This window comes from Salmo salar, chromosome 02 (assembly GCF_965601325.2).
Source record: "Salmo salar chromosome 02, fSalSal1, whole genome shotgun sequence".
Taxonomy (NCBI): Eukaryota; Metazoa; Chordata; class Actinopteri; order Salmoniformes; family Salmonidae; genus Salmo; species Salmo salar.
In genome coordinates, this window is record NC_138292.1 from 70466715 (window position 1) to 70488617 (window position 21903).

The 21903-nt window shown below is 40.1% G+C and overlaps 1 protein-coding gene and 1 long non-coding RNA gene across 2 annotated transcripts; one reads left to right on the top strand and one right to left on the bottom strand.

Annotated features, from left to right (window-relative positions):
* Nucleotides 1-799: 799 nt before the first annotated feature.
* On the bottom strand, nt 800-13003 carry LOC123730807 (uncharacterized). The gene is made up of 3 exons (XR_006762242.2): nt 10968-13003; nt 2016-2075; nt 800-1849 (listed from the first exon to the last, which is right to left on the bottom strand). It is a non-coding gene; the product is annotated as an uncharacterized LOC123730807 (long non-coding RNA).
* LOC106591322 (uncharacterized) lies at nt 3506-21444 on the top strand. Its single transcript, XM_045708622.2, is given in 4 exon segments — nt 3506-3672; nt 17717-17849; nt 18110-20709; nt 20712-21444. Coding segments are annotated over 4 exon segments (2832 nt in total). The 5' UTR covers nt 3506-3663; the 3' UTR covers nt 20802-21444.
* The last annotated feature ends 459 nt before the right edge of the window (nt 21445-21903 follow it).

Sequence of the window (21903 nt, forward strand, 5' to 3'; positions counted from 1 at the left end):
CCAAAGAGCTCCATTTTGGTCTCATCTGACCACAACACTTTCACCAGTTGTCCTCTGAATCATTCAGATGTTCATTGGCAAACTTCAGACGTGCATGTATATGTATTCTTGAGCAGGGGGACCTTGCGGGCGCTGCAGGATTTCAGTCCTTCACGGCACAGTGTGTTACCAATTGTTTTCTTGGTGACTATGGTCCCAGCTGCCTTGAGATCATTGACAAGATCCTCCCGTGTAGTTCTGGGCTGATTCCTCACCATTCTCATGATCATTGCAACCCCACGAGGTGAGATCTTGCATGGAGCCCCAGGCCGAGGGATATTGACAGTTATTTTGTGTTTCTTCCATTTGCGAATAATCGCACCAAATGTTGTGACCTTCTCACCAAGCTGCTTGGTGATGGTCTTGTAGCCCATTCCAGCCTTGTGTAAGTCTACAATCTTGTCCCTGACATCCTTGGAGAGCTCTTTGGTCTTGGCCATGGTGGAGAGTTTGGAATCTGATTGATTGATTGATTGCTTCTGTGGACAGGTGTCTTATTTACAGGTAACAAGCTGCGGTTAGGAGCACTCCCTTTAAAAGTGTGCTCCTAATCTCAGCTCGTTACCTGTATAAAAGACACCTGGGAGACAGAAATCTTTCTGATTGAGAGGGGGTCAAATACTTATTTCCCTCATTAAAATGCAAATCAATTTATAAAATTTTTGACATGTGTTTTTCTGGATATTTTTTTTGTTATTCGGTCTCTCACTGTTCAAATGAACCTACCATTAAAATTATAGACTGATCCTTTCTTTATCAGTGGGCAAACGTACAAAATCAGCAGGCGATCAAATACTTTTTTCCGACACTGTAGATATGCTATGACTCTTCCTTAACAGGCTGACAAGGGTGAAAGACCATTTTCTGTGAGTTAAAGCTTTTGTACAGAGGCATGTTTTTTGGACTTTCATATTATACTTGCAGTTATGTAGCCAATGTTCAATTTCATTGACTCAGTGTATAGATGTGTTTATTGTGTGCTGTTGGCTTTATGGACACCAGTGAGGGAACATTGTAATCTACATTTTTTTGTAGGGGATTGCTTTTTCGACTTTTGTATTATACTTACTTACATTGTTGTAGCTTATGTTGAAGTTCCATGAATGTGTGTGTGTGAAGTTTTTTGATACTTTGATACGCTTGATGCTTGAATATAAAGATAATCATTTGAACATTTGAGCTAACTCTGCATATCTTATTCTCTTTTTAAAAAGTGTATGCTAATTGTTTTGTGTGTCTAGCCTTGTACATTTGTATGTGCTATGATTGGTGTATTTCTAGTGAGTTTTTGAGGGTGCACCCATAGCCATAGCATATCTTGAAAACTCAGTGTTCAGATAGGCTACTTGTTGGTCAGTCCCAAATGTTTGTATTTTGTAATGTGGATAACTTTCTTCCCAGATGAACATAGTGTCCAAATGTATAACTAGTTTGGTACCCGTTACATCAACAAATAGGGTTAGCCTAAAACATTAGCGGTCTGGTGGTTTGCGTGAACAGGGTGGCCTGGGATGGAGTCAAATTCCCGGCCTGAATTATTGTTTCAGTCCGCACCTGACGTGCATGTGTCACAGGTGTAACCAAGGTCTTATAATGAGTGACATCATCCTTGCCTCCTCCACGGCGGCTACACGGTTGCTCCTGGCAACGGCTCAAGGTTCTGAGCACGGTCGCTAGGCGATGGTCCAGGGAGGAAAGTGGCCACGGAGAACAGAGGATCATGGAAAAGAGATTCCCTCATGACATCACAGACTGTACTGGGGCAGGGAGAGGAGAAGCAGACAGATGCAGTAGGGTGGAGCGACAGATCCTAGAGAAGGAGAAAGAGAGCGAGAGGGAAATGGAGTGAAAGTTGAGAAAGAAGAGGAATAAATTATATTTTTTCATTTATCATGTTCTCTCCTCTAGCTGAGTATATATATTCATGATAACACAACTTATTGCATCTTAATGTTTAATCATGTACCATGTTATACCTGCAGCACTGCTCCAGAGGTGTCAGGATAGAGGGTTCATCTTTAGAGTGGCCTCCAAACCTGTAGTCCGCACACACAGTGTCAATGTTACAATCAACTAGCATTTGTTAAACCTGTAGTCAGCACATAGACAGTGTCAATGTTACAATCAACTAACTTTCGTTGGCTAGCATTCGAGTGCTGACTGTTCTCAATGATTTGTGCAGTGTAAAAATACAATGTTGGTAATTGGTGTAGTCTTACTACTGCAGTAGGCTACTGCTTGTCCATGTGCTAACTAACAGCAAGAAACCCAGACGAGAGAAACTTGAAAGCATTCAGGCAGCAGAGATGAGCTTGTCATTAGCTAGCTAACATTAGCTATATTGTAGCTATTAAGCATTATGTTGATTGTTATTTTGAAATAACATATTTATTTTATTGTATACAAGTTATATACATAGACAGAAGGGAGTTAGTTATAAATACTGTACATTTGGCTGTAGTTTAGTTTAGAAGAAAGACTTACGCAGTGGTGTAAAGTACTTAAGTGAAAATACTTTAAAGTACTACTTAAATAGTTTTTGGGGGTATCTGTACTGTACTATTTATATATTTGACAACTTTTACTTTTACTTCACTACATTCCTAAAGAAAATTGTTATTTTTACTCCATACATTTTCCCTGACACCCAAAAGTACTTGTTACATTTTGAATGCATAGCAGGACTGAAAATGGTTCAATTCACACAGTTATCAAGAGAACATCCCTGGACATCCCCTGCCTCTGATCTTGCGGACTCACTAAACACAAATGTTTTGTTTGTAAATGATATCTGAGTGTGCCCCTGCCTATCCGTAAATTTAAAAAACAAGAAAATTGTGCCGTCTGGTTTGCTTAGTTTAAGGACATTTTAATTTCAGACTTTTACTTTTAATTCTTAAGTATATTTTAGATATTACGTTTACTTTGGATACTTAAGTATATTTAAAACCAATTACTTTTAGACTTTTACTCAAGTAGAATTTTTGGGTTTTAATTTTCTATTATGGTATCTTTACTCTTACTTAACTATGACACTTTGGTACTTTTTCCACCACTGGACGTACGTTTATTTTTGACAAGAGAATTACTTGTGAATTAGGTTTGATGCACCTGTTGCAGTGACTTGCATACATAGCTCTTGGTCCTATCTGTGCTGGTAGTGTACAGCAGCTGCCTATATCACCAGCGAAAGACCAGAACAAGTCATTCCCAGACACTCCCTCACTAGAGATCGGCGCGTTGAGATACTCCCTCTTTGCGCATGTGTTCCAAATGGCTGCCAGGTAAAAGTAGACGATAGCAGATAACAGTATTATTAGTGAAAGGGGGTGTTGTTGAACGTTTTCTTGACATTACTCGACTTTTATAGATAACGCAAAATATTATCCAGGAACTTTCTGAAGTAATATTAGGCTACTTGTGACGTTTATTTTTGCTAACTTAATTACGATATTTAAATAGATGTTTGATTGCTCTGGTCTAGGGGCGCATCAGTTGCAGCCTTGAGAATTGAATTTTCTCTCTGCAACTCCCTAGTCATTATCTGAACACTACAACAAAGTTGTCTAACTGTACTGTAACCTACAACATTTCATATCATACAAAGAAACAATAGCTTCCACAATGGATCGGGTAAGTCTGGTTTTAACTTTATATGCCCGCTGTGTTTCATAAAATGTCTAGGCCTAGTTTCATCATCTTTGAACCTTCACATTGCTGTGTTCTGTTTGGGGCGGCAGGTAGCCTAGTGGTTAGAGCGTTGGGCCAGTAACCGATTCCACGACAGATGTTAACCTTGTCAGCTCAACATCTGTCGTTCTGGCCCTGAACAAGGCAGTTAATCCATTGTTCATAAGCCGTCATTCTAAATAAGATGTTTTTTCTATATCGGGGGTGCCTAGTTAATGACTTGGAGAAGATCTGCAAAGAGGAGTGGGACAAAATCCCTCCTGAGATGTGTGCAAACCTGGTGGCCAACTACAAGAAACGTCTGACCTCTGATTGCCAACAAGGGTTTTGCCACCAAGTACTAAGTCATGTTTTGCAGAGGGGTCAAATACTTATTTCCCTCAATAAAATGCAAATCATTTTATAACATTTTTGACATGCTTTTTTCTGGATTTTTTTGTTGTTATTCTGTCTCTCACTGTTCAAATAAACCTACCATTACAATTATAGACTGATCATTTCTTCGTAAGTGGGCAAACGTACAAAATCAGCAGGGGATCAAATACTTTTTTCCCCACTGTATATACTTGATGTTACCAGTGAATGCAGTTTTTGTGAACTAGAAACTGAATCTATTGAACACTTATTCTGTAATTGTTTATATAGTGAAGTGGTCTGGACTGATGTAAAAATACATCTTGGCCTCATTGCATACAAGTTTGACATATTATTTTACTACACTGATTCCACACTTGAACGTGAGTATGTCATAAATCTCTTTATTTTATTAGGAAAATATTTCATACACAAATCAAAATTTATGAAGAAAAAGCATCTTTAATTTTTTTATCTGATTTGGAAAACTATTTAGTCTTTAAAACGTATACAAAACAAAATGTCCAGAAAATGTATTCGCTATATGTCTGTATTTGATTTGATATGATGTGGAATCTTTTTTTTTTCTTTTTTTTCTTCTAATTTCTTTGGAATCCCTCTGGCTGTTATGTTTATGTTTTGCATGTTACTGTTATATAAAAAAAAAAAAAACGTTTGGGAATTTGACCTCCCTTAAGATGGCAATCAAACTGCATCCGGTTTCGACGTGGATACCCCCGAGGGAAAAACAACGTGTTTGGATTGCAGCCATTTATTTTCTTTGTTAGAACGGCCACTTGAATATCTGGTAAAATAATGGCTAATGCGTAAGAAATCAGTGAAGGAATGTGAACATGTGCACATTTCGGGAGGAAGGAGAGAATTAGGTCATAGTCACAGATTCCTAAACATGATTGTATGAACTGCCTTCATTCTGCTGGACCCCTGGAAGAGTAGCTGCTGCGTTGGCAGCTAATGGGGATCCATAATAAATACTGTAATGAAACAAGCTGGGAGCAGGTCTCAAACCCTCGACCTTCTAGCCCGAAGTCCAGCGCGCTAATACCGCAAAAGCATGCTCGAGCGGCAGAGTCGATATCCGCCGTTATAACCCAGGGTCGTTACAATACAAATGATATAGTTGTAGGCTACTTTTTTTTATTTAAATGTAACCTTTATTTAACCTGTTACATCTAGACGTTCCGCTAGCGGAACACCTGCTCCAATATCCAATGATTGGCGTGGCGCGAATGACAAATTCCTCAAAAATACAAAAACTTCAATTTTTCAAACATATGACTATTTTACAGCATTTTCAAGACAAGACTCTCCTTTATCTAACCACACTGTCCGATTTCAAAAAGGCTTTACAGCGAAAGCAAAACATTAGATTATGTCAGCAGAGTACCCAGCCAGAAATAATCAGACACCCATTTTTCAAGCTAGCATATAATGTCACAAAAAACAAAACCACAGCTAAATGCAGCACTAACCTTTGATGATCTTCATCAGATGACACGCCTAGGACATTATGTTATACAATACATGCATGTTTTGTTCAATCAAGTTCATATTTATATCAAAAAACAGCTTTTTACATTAGCATGTGACGTTCAGAACTAGCATTCCCACCGAACACTTCCGGTGAATTTACTAAATTACTCACGATAAATATTCACAAAAAACATAACAATTATTTTAAGAATTATAGATACAGAACTCCTTTGTGCAATCGAGGTGTCCGATTTTAAAATAGCTTTTCAGTGAAAGCACATTTTGCAATATTCTGAGTAGATAGCCCAGCCATCACGGCTAGCTATTTTGACACCAACCAAGTGTGGTACTCACCAAACTCCGATTTACTATTAGAAAAGTTTGATTACCTTTGGTGTTCTTCGTCAGAATGCACTCCCAGGACTGCTACTTCAATAACAAATATTGGTTTGGTTCAAAATAATCCATAGTTATATCCAAATAGCGGCGTTTTGTTCGTGCGTTCAAGACACTATCCAAGGGTGACGAAGGGTTACGCGCCCGACGCGTTTCGTGACAAAAAAAATTCTAAATATTCCATTACCGTACTTCGAAGCATGTCAACCACTGTTTAAAATCAATTTTTATGCCATTTTTCTCGTAAAAAAGCGATAATATTCCGACCGGGAGTGGTTATTTTCGTTCAAAGAGAGAGAAAGTAAACATGGAGTCGACTCGTGCACGAGCCTCAGTCTCATAGTACTCTGACCGGCCACTATCCAAACGCGCTAATGTTTTTCAGCCAGGGCCTGCAAAGCCACGATTCAGCTTTTTGCCGCCTTCTGAGAGCCCATGGGAGCCGTAGGAAGTGTCACGTAACAGCAGAGATCCCCTGTTTTGGATAGAGATATTCAAGAAGGCCAAGAAATGGTCAGACAGGGTACTTCCTGTACAGAATCTTCTCAGGTTTTGGCCTGCCAAATGAGTTCTGTTATACTCACAGACACCATTCAAACAGTTTTAGAAACTTTGGAGTGTTTTCTATCCAAAGCTAATAATTATATACATATTCTAGTTTCTGGGCAGGAGTAATAATCAGATTAAAATCGGGTACGTTTTTTTATCCGGCCGTGAAAATACTGCCCCCTATCCATAACAGGTGGTTTCGAGGCTGACGTTTGGCAACTCGAACCTTCAGCTCCCTCCACAGATTTTCTACGGGATTAAGGTCTGGAGACTGGCTAGGCCACTCCAGGACCTTAATGTGCTTCTTCTTGAGCCACTCCTTTGTTGCCTTGGCCGTGTGTTTTGGGTCATTGTCATGCTGGAATACCCATCCATGACCCATTTTCAATGCCCTGGCTGAGGGAAGGATGTTCTCACCCAAGATTTGACGGTACATGGCCCCGTCCATCGTCCTTTTGATGCTGTGAAGTTGTCCTGTCCCCTTAGCAGGAAAACACCCCCAAAGCATAATGTTTCCACCTCCATGTTTGACGGTGGAGATGGTGTTCTTGGGGTCATAGGCAGCATTCCTCCTCCTCCAAACACGGCGAGTTGAGTTGATGCCAAAGAGCTCCATTTTGGTCTCATCTGACCACAACACTTTCACCAGTTGTCCTCTGAATCATTCAGATGTTCATTGGCAAACTTCAGACGGGCATGTATATGTGCTTTCTTGAGCAGGGGGACCTTGCGGGCGCTGCAGGCTTTCAGTCCTTCACGGCATAGTGTGTTACCAATTGTTTTCTTGGTGACTATGGTCCCAGCTGCCTTGATCATTGACAAGATCCTCCCGTGTAGTTCTGGGCTGATTCCTCACCGTTCTCATGATCATTGTAACTCCACGAGGTGAGATCTTGCATGGAGCCCCAGGCCGAGGGAGATTGACAGTTCTTTTGTGTTTCTTCCATTTGCGAATAATCGCACCAAATGTTGTCACCTTCTCACCAAGCTGCTTGGCGATGGCCTTGTAGCCCATTCCAGCCTTGTGTAGGTCTACAATCTTGTCCCTGACATCCTTGGAGAGCTCTTTGGTCTTGGCCATGGTGGAGGGTTTGGAATCTGATTGATTGATTGCTTCTGTGGACAGTTGTCTTTTTTACAGGTAACAAGCTGCGGATAGGAGCACTCCCTTTAAGAGTGTGCTCCTAACCTCAGCTCGTTACCTGTATAAAAGACACCAGGGAGCCAGAAATCTTTCTGATTGAGAGGGGGTCAAATACTTATAGACTGATCCTTTCTTTATCAGTGGGCAAACGTACAAAATCAGCAGGGGATCAAATACTTTTTTCCCCCACTGTATTTAGAAATCAAGCTATTACATGGATAGAATCTATGGATTATCTTAAAGGAGATCTCCTTTATTGGTCACCATAAATTTGTGTGGAGTGAGCCAAGCACGGAGCCAGTTTACATCAAACGATGAAGCCCAACAAAATATCGCAGAGGGAATAGAGTTCCTGTAGAAAATATCCCTTAATAAACGATTGTTGAATTTTGTATCTAGTAGACCAATGCCATTCACCTGAATATCGCTTACAATCGGAGATATTCCAAAATATGCATTATTCTGAACTAAAGTTTTTATCCCACTAGGTATAGCTTTAATAACAGTGTCATATTCCTTGCTTGAAACCTCAAAGTTGTATCTTTCCATAAATTCTCTCCTTGTAAATAGATTCCCACTAATAGTAACTAATTGGCTGACAAGGACAATGTTTTTCGAGAACCATTTATGGTTAAATAACATCTTGTTTCTATGTAATATCAACCCATTGTTCCATATAAAACATTTATGAGGTGAAAAGTTGTGTTCATACAACAAAGCCCAGCACATTAAAGCCTGCTTGTGAAAATCTGCCAGTTTCACAGGAAGTTTACCCACAATATATGGACATTGTAGTAAAAAATTAAGCCCTCCGAGCTTCTGGAAAACAAAATTAGGTATAATATTCCAGAAACTGAGGATTTTTTATGTATCTTTTAATCCAGTTAACCTTTGATATCTGATTGAAGAGAGTGAAATCTAAGACATTTAGACCGCCATCACACACCCTGTTGGTGATAACATCTCTTTTTATCTTATGTGGCTTGTTTTTCCATATGAAGTTGTACAAAAGCCTATCTAAGGTACAGCAAGTGGATTTGGGAATATCAATAGAAGAAAAAAAAAGATAGCCCCTTAGCTTTGGATAAAAGCACCCTTCCTTGAAGACTTAAATCCCTCCCTAACCATGAGGATAATTTTTTTTTGACAGATTCAGTTACAGGGTTCAAATTAAGATCATTCATAGCCTTAAGATTTTTGGTGATCTTTACACCAAGGTAGGTTACAGTATCTTTTTCAGAGATGTTACAATCTGCTGGATTGACAGCTCCTTTCAAAACAAACATCTCACATTTGGAAAGATTTAATGCAAAACCTGAGATTTTGGAGAACTGCTTCACGATATCCAATGCTAATCTAGCTTGAGACACATTTAAAAAAAAAAAGTGAGGTGTCATCCGCCAGTTGGGATATCTTGATCTCTCTGGCCTGGAATGTAATGCCTTCAAATGGACTTTTATGAACTAATGAGCATAACATTTGAGATACTAACAAAAATAAAAAAAAGGTGAAATTGGACAACCTTGTCGTATTCCTTTGTAAATGTTAAACCTCGAGGATGTTCCATGACAGAGTTTGATACAGCTATTACCACAAGTATACAGAGTTCTAATAGCATCAACAAAAAAACAACCAAATTTGAAATGCTTAAGACAATCAAAGATAAAATTGTGACTTACTGTATCAAATGCTTTCTGAAAATCCAAAAATAGGATAACAGGGAAGTCATCTAATAGATCACAATACTCAACCAAGTCTAACACCAGCCTCAGATTATTAGATATATGGTGCCCTTTCATAAACCATGATTGACATTCATCAATCAGATCATTTAAGCAAGACTTTAACCTTTTTGCAAAGATTAAGGCTATAATTTTGTAGTCGTTATTTAGGAGTGTGATTGGACGCCAATTATCAGTACTTAGGAGATCCTTGTGTGGTTTAGGTATAAGAGTAATAACCCCTTGCTTCAGAGAGGCAGGTAGTTCTCCCTTCTTTATAGCCTCCTTAAAGGTTTCAAGTAAAAAAGGTGCTATTTCTTCAGAGAATATTTTGTAAAATTCAGTGGTTAATCCATCACAACCTGGAGATTTGTTCTTTTTTAACTGAGCAACCCCGTACTGGATGTTCATAATGGATAGATCTTGGCAACAAGACTGATTGAGTTATTGTTATAAGAATTTTATATCTTGATGATAATAATCAATAATCAATTCGCCTTGACTAATGCCCAAGGTTTGTAAGACAATGGGTTAAAATAATTAGGCAAGGACTCAGCTTTCTGCAAAAGGTTTCTGTAGCTTTATTCATGAGAACGTTCTGCCGTTAGGATAACAAAACAATCATTATATAGTTCTTGCTTACTTACGCACATGCATTTACACACAATCTGTTGGTGACCTGCAACCCCCATAAACTTCTCACACTGTTTATCTCCTTCTGGCTCAGCCTGTTCCTTTCCTTCAAGGTTAGGAACTCTCTGAAGTTTTACTCCCTTGACCATCTGCTTCTCTAGCTCTCAATACTAATTGCATACACACATTTCTTTCCCTCTCCAGTGGTTCCTGGACTTTCCGGAACTAATCAGACCAATCGATCCCTACATTGATCATTACATTGATTATTCATTAACCATGCTGTATGACTAATAATTCATCATGGTTTATTGATTCATTTACCTTTTATTAGATAATTCTCTTATCAGTTCTTCACTAACCGAATTAACATTCTCTATAGAATCAAGGAGATCCTTAGAGTCACTCAAATTGTTATCTAAGGAGTAAAGATTCTCATAAAACCTAGTGGTAAAGTCTTATAACAACTCTCTATCCTCAGTGGTAACCCCATTAATCTTAACTTTCCGAAGTGTGTTGAGTTCCCCTCTCCTCTTTTCCAAAAAAAAAAAAATATCTACTGTTCTTTTCACCTTTTTCAAGCCATTGTTTTCTAGATCTTATGAAAGCTCCTCTAGCCTTTTCCTCATACAATGTATCTAGTTGATTCTGTAAATCATTCAATTTATTTTTCTCATTAAGATCAAGATGCTCAATCTCTGTGATATCGGCAATTGTTTTAGAGAGTTCAGCTACCTCACATCTCCTTCTTAAAGCAAGTCGTTTTCCATAAGCAATACAGGCTGAGTGGATTTTAAATTTCAGCAGTTCCCAATATTTCCCATATTCTGCATTAGATGTAGCTAAACTCCAGTAAACCGAAATTAGATTTTTAATCACATTTTTTAAATCATCATGCAATAACAATGAGTTATTTAATTTCCAATAACCACCAGAGTATTTCTTACCATCATTGCTGCACATTCTTACAGTCAACCATATGACTTTATGATCCGTCAGGACTGCAGGCAGTATTTTTACCTCTACAGTGTTGGACTCAAGACTAGAGGTTATCACCCACAAATCAATTCTTGATTGTAAAGAACGATCTCTATTACTCCATGTGTATTGTATCTCTCCAGGGGTTTTTACTCTCCATATGTCAATTAAGTCCAGGCTTTGGCAGAAATTCACCAACTTGTTCACACCAATGTTAGGCCTATGAGGCAATCTATCAGTCTCATTAGAATAAACCATATTAAAATCTCCAACTGTAATCTGACTGGATGGATATTTTCTCAGAAGACTTTTAAGAATTTCTTCAATTTCCTGTAGAAGTTAGTTATTTGGAGGACTAGGACAGTATCCATATACATTACACAACACAAATAATCTGTCCATGTGGTTGATGACCGCTACTAGCCAATGTCCATTGGAGTCCATTTGAGTAAACAAAAATTTCCCTTTGAAATTGTGTGCTAAAATTGCAACCCCAGCTGAATGATTTGTCCCGTGGGCCAACAAAAATGACATTGCCCCACTGATTTTTCCAATAATTATAGTCCTCTTTGCATGAATGTGTTTCTTAAACGAATACAAGATCTGCGTTGCAGTCCTTACAAAACCAAAAAAAGCTTTTCTCTTCAACAGGTTTCGTATTCACTGGCATTGATTGACATAAACTTCAAGTCCATATCTATAGAATAGAAAGAAAAATCCTATGCAATCTCAACTTTACCCTCTCTATAAAAAGTTGCTTCATATATGTATTAACAGAAGTCTTAACTTGTAAAACAGTAACACCATATTTCAAAACTAAAACGTTCAGTTTGCAGTGAGGAAGGAGCTACCTTGTAAACCTACCGACAGAAAAAATCACCCCGGTCGTATTTATTTTCCGTTGGCGAAAAAGGCTCTGATTCCCCTGTAGTATCCACCCTTTCCTTGATTTTGGACCTGTTGTTCAAGAGGCCACCATTTTGCCTTTGCTGCCTTGTCTGCTGCAGTCAAGTCCTCCCCGAATCTAAGTTCTCTCTTTCAGAAAGGCGCTTTCCTTTGCTTTCTTCCAAACTGCATCTCTCGCTGTGCGAAAAGCAAACTGGATGATGATCGAGCGGCTGACGATGGCATCTTGTTTCTTCCCAATACGATGAGCGACATCCACAGCCATATCCATCGGGGAAGTCCCGTGCCACACGGTTACAGATGTCTCTTACTAAGCGCTTCATATTCTCATCCTGGTCCTCCGGGACACCGTAAAGCTGTAGCCCCCACCTTCTCCAGTATCGCTCTGCTTCCGATAAGCGCTCTTGCATGTCTGCGATGGTCTTCTCCTGAGCAGTGCGTTTCTCAGACGTAGCAGTGTTTGCAAGTTTAAGCTCTTCGATACTCTTGTATGCATGATTCAGAGAGGTCTCGAGGTCAACTATTGTGTTTTCGTGTATCATTTTCTCCAGACCATCGGCTCTTTCGTTTATCTTTGCAGAGACAGCATCGATTATGTTGACCTGTAGTTCGCGCAAAGACAATTCTTTCTGTGTCTTTTTGGGTGCAGGACTATTGACTGCATTTTCAGAATCAACCGAATGTGCAGCATCCTCCATTTCTTCTCCTGAGGAGTCAGGTGGCGGTTTTTCTCCAGTGTATGAGTGCTCAGCTAGCAACTGCCTTCTCCTCCCTTTGCTCTTTCGCACATTTTTTCCTTCCATTTCTCAAATTTCCAGATCAAATTAGCGGTCAACTAAGCGTTGTTCTCTATTATGTTTACTATAAGCCAAGTTCCGTTACATTTAAGTAAGTTTGCGAGGGATAAAAGTTAAGATTACTCGGAGCAAGCTGAAATCTCGTCTGCACTCGCCGCCATCTTTTCCCGGCTTTTTCCAATTCCCTAACGTTGGCCCTGGATTTAGCTTGAAGGAGTGATTGAACAACTTTGGTCACTTACGGGGTTGATATGACCCACAAGTCATTGCAAACTGTAGTCACATGTCAAACTCTGGTGGCCGCTAAGTGTCACATTTAATCAACACCCTGCATTTTCGGTATCTCAGTAAAAATATGAAGCTAGCTTGCAATTATAAAAATATATATTAGTGTTGGCAAATTGGCTTAGTTTTGTAGTGAGGAGTGCAATTCCGAAATGTATTTGAATAAATGACCAAACTATAAAACTAGCTAGCCAGCTATGGGTAACTGTAGCTAGCTACCTGACAGGAGTGCTAGTGTTGGGGATTTTCCAGTACCTATACTGTTTTCTTAGAAGTAGTAAGCAGAATCGATATAGGGTTAACCATTGGTTCTGCTTACACATATACTAATGTGTATGTGCAAGCTGAGTCAATACAGACTTAACCATTCTGGGTCACGCCTGGTCTTCTGAAGGCTATTGGACATGCACATTAGTTAATCATTTATAGGCACCATTAGCCTGGTCTTGTGAAGGCCATTGGACATGCACATTAGTTAATCATTTACAGGAACCACTAGACATGTACCTGTATTAGGAAGGTACAGTTGATGTCGGAAGTTTACATCCACCTTAGCCAAATACATTTAAACTCAGTTTTTCACAATTCCTGACATTTAATCCTAGTAAAAATTCCCTGTCTTAGGTCAGTTAAGATCACCACTTTATTTTAAGAATGTGAAATGTCAGAATAATAGTAGAGAGAATGATTTATTTCAGCTTTTATTTCTTTTATCACATTCCCAACGGGTCAGAAGTTTACACACACTCAATTAGAATTTGGAATCATTGCCTTTAAATTGTTTAACTTGGGTCAGACGTTTCAGGTAGCCTTCCACAAGCTTCCCACAATAAGTTCGGTGAATTTTGGCCCATTCCTCCTGACAGAGCTGGTGTAACTGAGTCAAGTTTGAAGGCCTCCTTGCTCGCACACACATTTTCAGTTCTGCCCACTTATTTTCTATAGGATTGAGGTCAGGGCTTTGTGATGGCCACTCCAATACCTTGACTTGGTTGTGCTTAAGCCATTTTGCCACAACTTTGGAAGTATGCTTGGGGTCATTGTCCATTTGGAAGACCCATTTGCGACCAAGCTTTAACTTCCTTACTGATGTCTTAAGATTTTGCTTCAATATATCCACATAATTTTCCTTTCCTCATGATGCCATCTATTTTGTTACATGCACCAGTCCCTCCTGCAGAAAAGCACCCCCACAACATGATGCTGCCACCCCCGTGCTTGACGGTTGGGATGGGGTTCTTCGGCTTGCAAGCGTTTCCCTTTTTCCTCCAAACATAACGATGGTCATTTTGGCCAAACAGTTCTATTTTTGTTTCATCAGACCAGAGGACATTTCTCCAAAAATTACGATCTTTGTCCCCATGTGCCGTTGCAAACCGTAGTCTGGCTTTTTTATGGCTGTTTTGGAGCAGTGGCTTCTTCCTTGCTGAGCGGCCTTTCAGGTTATGTCGATATAAGACTCGTTTTACTGTGGATATAGATACTTTTGTACCTGTTTCCCCCAGCATCTTCACAAGGTCCTTTGCTGCTGTTCTGGGATTGATTTGCACTTTTTGCACCAAAGTATGTACATCTCTTGGAGACAGAACGCATCTCCTTCCTGAGCTGTATGATGGCTGCGTGGTCCCATGGTGTTTATACTTGCATACAATTGTTTGTACAGATGAACGTGGTACCCTCAGGCGTTTGGAAATTGCTCCCAAGGATGAACCAGACTTGTGGAGGTTTACATTTTTTTCTGAGGTCTTGACTGATTTATTTTGATTGTCCCATGATGTCAAGCAAAGAGGCACTGGGTTTGAAGGTAGGCCTTGAAATACATCCACAGGTACACCTCCAATTGACTCAAATGATGTCAATTAGCCTATCAGAAGTTTCTAAAGCCATGACATCATTTTCTGGAATTTTCCAAGCTGTTTAAAGGCACAGTCAACTTGGTGTATGTAAACTTCTGACCCACTGAAATTGTGATACAGTGAAATAATCTGTCTGTAAACAATTGTTGAAAAAATTACTTGTGTCATGCACAAAGTAGATGTCCTAACTGACTTGCCAAAACTATAGTTTGTTAACCTGTTATGGCTAGGGGGCAGTATTTTCACGGTTGGATAAAAAACATACCCGATTTAATCTGGTTACTACTCCTGCCCAGTAACTAGAATATGCATATAATTATTGGCTTTGGATAGAAAACACCCTAAAGTTTCTAAAACTGTTTGAATGGTGTCTGTGAGTATAACAGATCTCATATGGCAGGCAAAAACCTGAGAAGATTTCATGCAGGAAGTGGCCTGTCTGACAAGGTGTCGTTCTTCTTGTCTCTGTTTATTGAAGAGTGAGGATCTTATCTGTCCCGTGACACTTCCTACAGCTGCCATAGGCTCTCAGAAGGCGGTAAAATGCTGAATCGTGGCTTTGCAGGCTCTGGCTGAAACAAAGTAGCGCGTTTGGGTAGTGGCTGGTTACAGTACTGTGAGACTCAGGCTCGTGCCCGCGTCGACCGAAAGCTTTGTTTCTTTCCTCTGTTTAGCTAAATGGACATTCCCGGTCGGAATATTATCGCTTTTTTACGAGAAAAATGGCATAAAAATGGATTTTAAACATCGGTTGACATGCTTCGAAGTACGGTAATGGAATATTTAGATTTTTTTTGTCACGAATTGCGCCATGCGCACGACCCTTCTTTACCATTCGGATAGTGTCTGGGACGCACTAACAAAACGCCGCTATTCGGATATAACGATGGATTATTTTGGACCAAACCAACATTTGTTATTGAAGTAGCAGTCCTGGGAGTGCATTCTGACGAAGACAACAAAAGGTAATCAAACTTTTATAATAGTAAATCTGATATTGGTGAGTGCTAAACTTGCCGGGTGTCTAAATAGCTAGCCCGTGATGCCTGGGCTATGTACTTAGAATATTGCAAAATGTGCTTTCACCAAAAAGCTATTTTAAAATCGGACATAGAGTGCATAGAGGAGGTCTGTATCTATAATTCTTAAAATAATTGTTATGCTTTTTGTGAACGTTTATCGTGAGTAATTTAGTAAATTGTTAGCAAATTCTCCGGAAGTTTGCGGGGGGTATGCTAGTTCTGAACGTCACATGCTAATGTAAAAATCTGTTTTTTGATATAAATATGAACTTGATTGAACAAAACATGCATGTATTGTATAACATAATGTCCTAGGTGTGTCATCTGATGAAGATCATCAAAGGTTTTTGTGACATTATATGCTAGCTTGAAAAATGGGTGTCTGATTATTTCTGGCTTGGTACTCTGCTGACATAATCTAATGTTTTGCTTTCGCTGTAAAGCTTTTTTGAAATCGGACAGTGTGGTTAGATAAAGGAGAGTCTTGTCTTTAAAATGCTGTGAAATAGTCATATGTTTGAAAAATTGAAGTTTTTGTATTTTTGAGGAATTTGTAATTCGCGCCACGCCTATCATTGGATATTGGAGCAGGTGTTCCGCTAGCGGAACATCTAGATGTAAGAGGTTAACAAGAAATTTGTAGAGTGGTTTAAAAACTAGTTTTAATTACTCCAACCTAAATGTATGTAAACTTCTGACTTCAACTGTATATATATTATATATATTATATATAATATTATATATTATCATTTTTTTTTGTAATAGTACTATGGTGATGCCACCAATATAATCTAAGATGGGTGTAAATAAGTCAGAAGTGAGACAAAAAGATAATGGTGGCGAAATGTCAAAGGGTATTTTGCCTAAAGAGGAGTGACTATGTAATGGTGAAACTGTATAAAAGAAGTGTGCTGAGACTGGCGAAGTCAGATGATCCTTGGACCAGCTTGGCTTTGTAATAGTCTATATAAATGTAATGTTCCGGTATCTGAGAAATATTATTGGACCAATATTTCCACGACGCTAGCTAGATACGTTAGCTTACTAGGTACATTGATAGCTTTAGGTTGGTTGTTTTTAAGTTAAACTTCAAGATTTCCACCAAGGACGTTGCCTCCGATCTTCACTCTCCCTCGCTTGGGCAAGGGACATTTTAAGGTACACTCGGATGTAAAACACAATTCAAGGGCTGAGGGTTTAGGGCCGAGGGTTGTTGAGTTTGAAACGCAGCTGGAAGGTAATCGGGAAGAGGCAAGATCAGGTGGGACCATTATAGCCAATGAGAGGGCAGATATGCGTGTTTTCACTAGTTGCCACAATGTCGAACATCTATATGGTATTTTTATTTATTTAGGGTTAGGCATAAAGTTTGTGTTTTCAAGGTTAGGGTTAAAATCACATTTAAAAAGATCAGTTGTAGAAATGGATGTGGTTTATGGCTTTGTTTGTGGTAACTAGTGACGACCAGGTACTACTTCCATACAAAGTGTTTTATTTCCTCAAAGTTGCCGGGATGTCACGTGTCCTACTTTTACCAATACACTCCTAACAACCAACTCGTTACGAAAATGTATATAAGATCAAATAAGCCAGAAGCAAGATTTTGGGCCCAGTTATCCCTCTTGCTTCTCCTCTTCCGCGTTGTTTGATAGGAAATGACTGGTATAAGAAATATGGTGGAAACTAGCCCATGCCCACCAATCCAATGCTCTTAGATTTGTGGGTTGTAGTGAACGATTGAACATTTCAGGTAAAAGGAGATATTCGAGGGATGCACCCAAATCAGAGGTTCAGACTGAATTAATACAATATTTGGTTTAATGATCAACTGTAAACTTCTTGTGGCCAACAGGACAAAGCTAGTCCGTCCCCAGGTCAACCGCCTCTCCGTACTTTACTGCTGGTTCTCGTCGACTGTAGGAAAACACCAGGGCAGAGTGGAACTGAGAGACGGGAAGAGGAACATGGAGAAATGATTTCATTAAGTAAGAACCATGGTGTGTGGATTAGTCTGCTTCTGTAACAATTAATTGTTTAATTTTATTGATGAAATATTTGGTAGTTCCACCCAATTTTGAGAAGTGTAACTTGGTCCCCCCAAAAAACGTTTGATTTCACCTAATTTTAACTTTCGTTCATGAAGAGCACGTTTGATTTCATAAAAGGCCTTCATTTCATGGAAGGAGCCATCTGTTTATGGACCCATATTCGCAAAACCTAAGTAATCAATGTCTTTGTTTCACAGGGGACATCCCTAATCGTTGCTCTCTTAGTGGGAGGGGCTTATTATCTGGGGAGCCACAACAACATCATGATGCTGACAAGAAAGAGAAGAGTCTCTCCAGATCAGAACACCTCAAGAAACACCAGCATAGAGGTATAGGGAAGAAACCTCACCACTGCTGCTCTGACTGTGGGAAGAGTTTGGCTGAACAAGACTTGACAATTCATGAGCAAATTCACACTCTAGAGCATGCATCTAGAACCTTAAAATATCATCAGAGAATTCATTCAGGGGAGGGACCTTATACCTGCTTTGATTGTGGGAAATACTTAAATCAGTCAGGAGCCCAGACTAAACACAAACACATAGGAGAGAAGCCTTATAGCTGTGTTCAGTGTGGGAAGAGCTTCAATAAGTCAGGACACCTGACTAGACACCAACGCATACACACAGGAGAGAAGCCTTATAGCTGTGATCAGTGTGGGAAGAGGTTTACTCAAGGTTACGATCTGACTGTACACCAGCGCATACACACAGGAGAGAAACCTTATAGCTGTGATCAGTGTGGGAAGAGTTTCAGTGACTCAGGATCCATGATTACACACCAACGCATACACACAGGAGAGAAGCCTTATAGCTGTGTTCAGTGTGGGAAGAGCTTCAATAAGTCAGGACACCTGACTACACACCAACGCGTACACACTGGAGAGAAGCCTTATAGCTGTGATCATTGTGGGAAGAGGTATACTCAAGGTTACAATCTGACTGTACACCAGCGCATACACACAGGAGAGAAACCTTATAGCTGTGATCAGTGTGGGAAGAGTTTCAGTGACTCAGGATCCATGATTACACACCAACGCATACACACAGGAGAGAAGCCTTATAGCTGTGTTCAGTGTGGGAAGAGCTTCAATCAATCAGGAGCCATGACTAGACACCAACGCATACACACAGGACAGAAATATTATAGATGTGATCAGTGTGGGAAGAGCTTCAATCAATCAGGACACCTGACTGAACACCAACGCATACACACAGGAGAGAAGCCTTATAGCTGTGTTCAGTGTGGGAAGAGTTTCAGTCATTCAGGAACCCTGACTAAACACCAACGCATACACACAGGAGAGAAGCCTTATAGCTGTGATCAGTGTGGGAAGAGCTTCAATCATTCAGGAACCCTGACTAAACACCAACGCATACACACAGGAGAGAAGCCTTATAGCTGTGATCAGTGTGGGAAGAGCTTCAATCATTCAGGAAGCCTGACTAAACACCAACGCATACACACAGGAGAGAAGCCTTATAGCTGTGATCAGTGTGGGAAGAGCTTTGCTCAATCTGGATACCTGGCTACACACCAACTCATACACACAGGAGAGAAGCCTTATAGCTGTGATCATTGTGGGAAGAGCTTCTGTCGATCAGGAGACCTGATTACACACCAACGCATACACACTGGAGAGAAGCCTTATAGCTGTGATCATTGTGGGAAGAGCTTCAGTCGATCAGGAAACCTGATTATACACCAACTCATCCACACAGGAGAGAAGCCTTATAGTTGTGATCAGTGTGGGAAGAGCTTCAGTCGATCAGGAGACCTGATTACACACCAACGCATACACACAGGAGAGAAGCCTTATAGTTGTGATCAGTGTGGGAAGAGCTTCAGTCGATCAGGAGACCTGACTACACACCAACGCATACACACAGGAGAGAAGCCTTGTAGCTGTGATCATTGTGGAAAGAGTTTTGTTCGAGATTCCAATCTGATTGCACACCAACGCATACACACAGGAGAGAAGCCTTATAGTTGTGATCATTGTGGGAAGAGCTTCAGTCGATCAGGAGACCTGATTACACACCAACGCATACACACAGGAGAGAAGCCTTATAGCTGTGATCATTGTGGGAAGAGCTTCAGTCGATCAGGAGACCTGATTACACACCAACGCGTACACACAGGAGAGAAGCCTTATACCTGTGATCAGTGTGGGAAGAGCTTCAATCATTCAGGAACCCTGACTAGACACCAACGCATACACACAGGAGAGAAGCCTTATAGCTGTGATCAGTGTGGGAAGAGCTTTGCTCAGTCTGGATACCTGGCTACACACCAACGCATACACACAGGAGAGAAGCCTTATAGCTGTGTTCAGTGTGGGAAGAGCTTCAATCAATCAGGAGCCCTGACTACACACCAACGCATACACACAGGAGAGAAGCCTTATAGCTGTGATCAGTGTGCGAGGAGTTTCAGTGACTCAGGATCCATGATTCTACACCAACGCATACACACAGGAGAGAAGCCTTATAGCTGTGATCAGTGTGGGAAGAGCTTCAATCAATCAGGAGCCATGACTAGACACCAACGCATACACACAGGAGAGAAGCCTTATAGCTGTGATCAGTGTGGGAAGAGCTTCAATCAATCAGAAACCCTGAGCAAACATCAACGCATACACACAGGAGAGAAGCCTTATAGCTGTGATCAGTGTGGGAAGAGCTTCAATCAATCAGGACACCTGACTGAACACCAACGCATACACACAGGAGAGAAGCCTTATAGTTGTGATCAGTGTGGGAAGAGCTTCAGTCGATCAGGAGACCTGATTACACACCAACGCACACACACAGGAGAGAAATCTTACTCATGTCTATGTGGAAAGAGATTTGCTCATTCAGGGTCCCTGAAAAAACACCAGAAAGCTGAAACATGTTTTCTTTCATCTCCCTCCTCTCTGGCACTGGTTCCAGATCCCTAAATAAAGTTTAAATAGAAAACATATTGTAAAGAGTCATGTCTCCCATTCTCTAACATTTTACTAAATTTGATTGCCATGGTAACCTGTGTAGCATAATATGCAGCTCTGGATCCATATGTATCAAGCGTCTTGGAGTAGGAGTGCTGTGTGTGTGGTGGGGGTGTTCAGAGCTGTATCTTATTTCATTATCTCCTATTATCCATTAAATAATGTATAATAAAATGTTTCACCAATAGTAGGTGTATATTCATGTGATGGAAATGTTGTCTGAAGAGAGAGCTTTGAATTGTACATCTTGTCTCATACAATCATTGGTTCCTGTAGGTGCTGGGTAGAGATGTGAGGGGGAGACGGTCATGACACCCTCACACATTTTGACAGAACGTCCAGAATATGTTCTATATGTTACATGCAGGAACCAAACGTTAATGATGAATAATGTAATCATTCAAATATAACTTGTCTGTGTAAGCAGTATATAAGAGAACTAACGGGACTGCCCCGAAAGAGCTCCCGACCGATGTGTACTATGGTGCATTAAGTTTGTTGCAACCTCTCCAGCTTGCTGATAATAAAGAATGATGCATTTAAGTTTGACTGAGTCCTTGGTAGTAATTTCCACGACACATGTATTGAAAAATACATTAAATCCTTTATCCTATGTCGCACTGCATGAGGCAAATGGTGGTCACACCATATACTGACTACCGTTTTTTTAAGGTATCAGTGACGAACAGATGCATAACAGTTGAAGTCGGATGTTTACATCCACCTTAGCCAAATACATTTAAACTCCGTTTTTCACAATTCCTGTCATTTAATCCTAGTAAAAATTCCCTGTCTTAGGTCAGTTAGGATCACCACTTTATTTTAAGAATGTGAAATGTCAGAATAATAGTAGAGAGTGATTTATTTCAGCTTTTATTTATTTCATCACATACCCAGTGGGTCAGAAGTTTACATACACTCAATTAGTATTTGGTAGGATTGCCTTTAAATTGTTTAACTTGAGTCAAACGTTTCTGGTAGCCTTCCACAAGCTTCCCACAA